This window comes from Sinocyclocheilus anshuiensis, unplaced genomic scaffold (assembly GCF_001515605.1).
Source record: "Sinocyclocheilus anshuiensis isolate Anshui unplaced genomic scaffold, SAMN03320099.WGS_v1.1 scaffold119, whole genome shotgun sequence".
Taxonomy (NCBI): Eukaryota; Metazoa; Chordata; class Actinopteri; order Cypriniformes; family Cyprinidae; genus Sinocyclocheilus; species Sinocyclocheilus anshuiensis.
The window spans coordinates 703,408-705,907 of NW_015549581.1; the positions used below are offsets into that span (position 1 = coordinate 703,408).

Genomic DNA, 2,500 nt, shown 5'->3' on the forward strand with positions numbered 1-2,500 from the left:
TCTGCATTTGTGATCGGAGAAATGACAAACAACAAGCACTACTCTACACTGCTCAAAACTCACGTTTGAATCATCAGTGGCAAATCCTTTAAATATGAAAACGTACTTGCAGTCTGTGAGTCAGAACAGCCGGCATTGAAAGTCTACTCTACCAGGATCAGGAAACAGTACTCCGTAAAATGCGTTGCACACACACGAATATTTGGGTTGAACTGTTCTGGAACAGTGTTGTAAATACAACTTAACCACTGATTTCTAGTTGTGACCTCTTTTGGAAGACCAAACAAAGTAGTTTCGCTTTCAGAACGAAACACACAGCATCTCCACAACATGGCGGTGGCGGCAACAACAATACTACAGCGAGAATCAAAGTTACGCCTTCTTTCTTTGCATGAACATTTGTGCGGTGTTATGCAAATCTTCCCACACAGTGACGTAGACGTGGGGGCGTGTTTAAACAAGGCGTTTTAGGAGGGCGTGGACAAGTCATAACTTTTATAAAGAATATCTCTTTGGGTTTGATACTTTAGTCTTTGCTACTTTAGAGATCTTATCTATTCACGAACAGTTTGTAACACTCCAAAGAGAAAGGAAAACCTGAAATGATGCATATGACCCCTTTAAGACAATGTCCGCTATTGTCATTTGTAGGACATCCTGGCACAGGATCATGAAGTTAAAGTGTCTTTGATCCAGGGTTGCCAGCTGTACCTTCACTGGCCAAAACTTTCCATCAACCACCTGGTCGATGGCATGCTGCTAAAAACATTCCCTGCTAATCAAGGTAAGAGGGTGTCTTGATTGAATATGTGTTGTCACAATGAATCACGGCGGCGTCTCACGCACTTTAGTTTAGTTTTGTTCCGTTGACTGATGCTTAGCACCTGGACGGCATAATGGTTTTCCTCACTTAGTGCGACACTCAACACGTTTGCCCCTAAATAAATGTGTTTATGGGTGGAGAGCTCTCGAATATGATTAGAGAAAAATACAAGCTGCTCCATTACCCGCACAGCTGACTTTAATTACCAGGACGGCTGCTTTTACACCTCATTTGGGAAATATTGAAGCCTAGATATTTATTTAGGTGCATATGATTATGTGTGTGTCATTGCAGGAGTGTCCAACGACTATTGCAGCTCTGATTTTACTATATGTTGAGTTTTAGTATGCAGGAAAAGAAAGGTGTTCACTATTTTATGGACATGAATAGAATTGAATTGAACACAAAGTCTAGTGCGACTACCCTTTTAGCCTGTTCAATCTCACTTCCTGTCCTGGAGCTGACAGGCGGGCATATGGTGTGCTGTGGTTGCGCTGAGATATTGGGTGGAGATCAGCTATCATGGCTGAAATCTTTATTTAGCTGCTGGAATCTCTACTCTTCCGTGGCTGTATCCCATTATCTCCATTCTCCCTCCAATTATAAGTCTTCATTCGTATCTTCCTCTTTAATGAAAGGTGTTGGCTTTTAAGTCAATCTGTTTTCCTTAAAGACACTTTTAAGTGAGATCAATCCATGCTAGACCAGATCTTCGAACATGCGCGTACAATTAAATACAAAAATGGTTCACAGATTAGTTCACTGAAATGTATTCAAACTTTTGATACTGTATGTCAATCTGAGACCACACATTTGAAAATCTGACCCTTTAAATTATTTATTGCCTGACTCTTATATATTTCAAATGAACACATATCTATAATATAATTATTCATATATATATATATATATATATATATATATATATATATATATACAGAGTATATGTGTGTGTGTGTGTGTATATTAATATCAAATATTTTATGTTGTGTTAAATAGACAGTCGTAAAATATATGTAATGTAATATTTTTAATAAAATTCTGTGTTTTCTATTCATTTTCTGGATTCCATTTTAATAATTTAATTACATTTTAATAATCAAAAGCATCTCTAATTAATTGATTTCATAAAGAATTAATTAATCTATTTATTTATATATTTATTTGTACATTTTTTTTTAAAGAAATACTTAAAACTTGAGTATTTACATTTGTCTGGTAAATATTCCTTGTAAAATAATTTTTACTAATAATTTTAATAACAGTAGTATCATTACATTAAGTAATGTATTTCTGTCACAGTTTCTTCAAGTTAAGCCAACATTTTATTTTGACTGGTTGCTGCGAAAATGTTTAAGTTTCTGTTTGTATATGATATGACGATAGTTTTTCTCAAAAGAAGTGGTAAATGCTCATGGAGTGACTCTCAGAACAGTTCTAGAGATTATGTTTGTGTGTTAATGAGACCGCAGATGATAAAAACACAGTGAACGTCACGTGCGCTTCAATATGTGTGCAGTAAACAAAACCGCGTCTGCGCCATTCATTCACACAGAACATGCAGGATTTATATTTAAGTAGTATTTTTGTGGCTTAATATTCACAGACACTAGTCTATATTGCATTTTGATTACTTGCCCATCTGTTAGTAAACGAGACCCAATGTGACGGCGCTGG

The 2,500-nt window shown here is 36.1% G+C and overlaps 1 protein-coding gene across 1 annotated transcript in view; it reads left to right on the forward strand.

Moving 5' to 3' along the window:
• The window catches only part of LOC107657743 (cyclic nucleotide-binding domain-containing protein 1-like), a 44,805-nt gene that overhangs the window by 30,302 nt on the left and 12,003 nt on the right, over nucleotides 1-2,500 (forward strand). Inside the window, exon 7 of the mRNA XM_016445967.1 lies at nucleotides 652-784. Within this exon, the coding sequence (XP_016301453.1) occupies nucleotides 652-784 (133 nt within the window). The remainder of the gene's footprint in view (nucleotides 1-651; nucleotides 785-2,500) is intronic.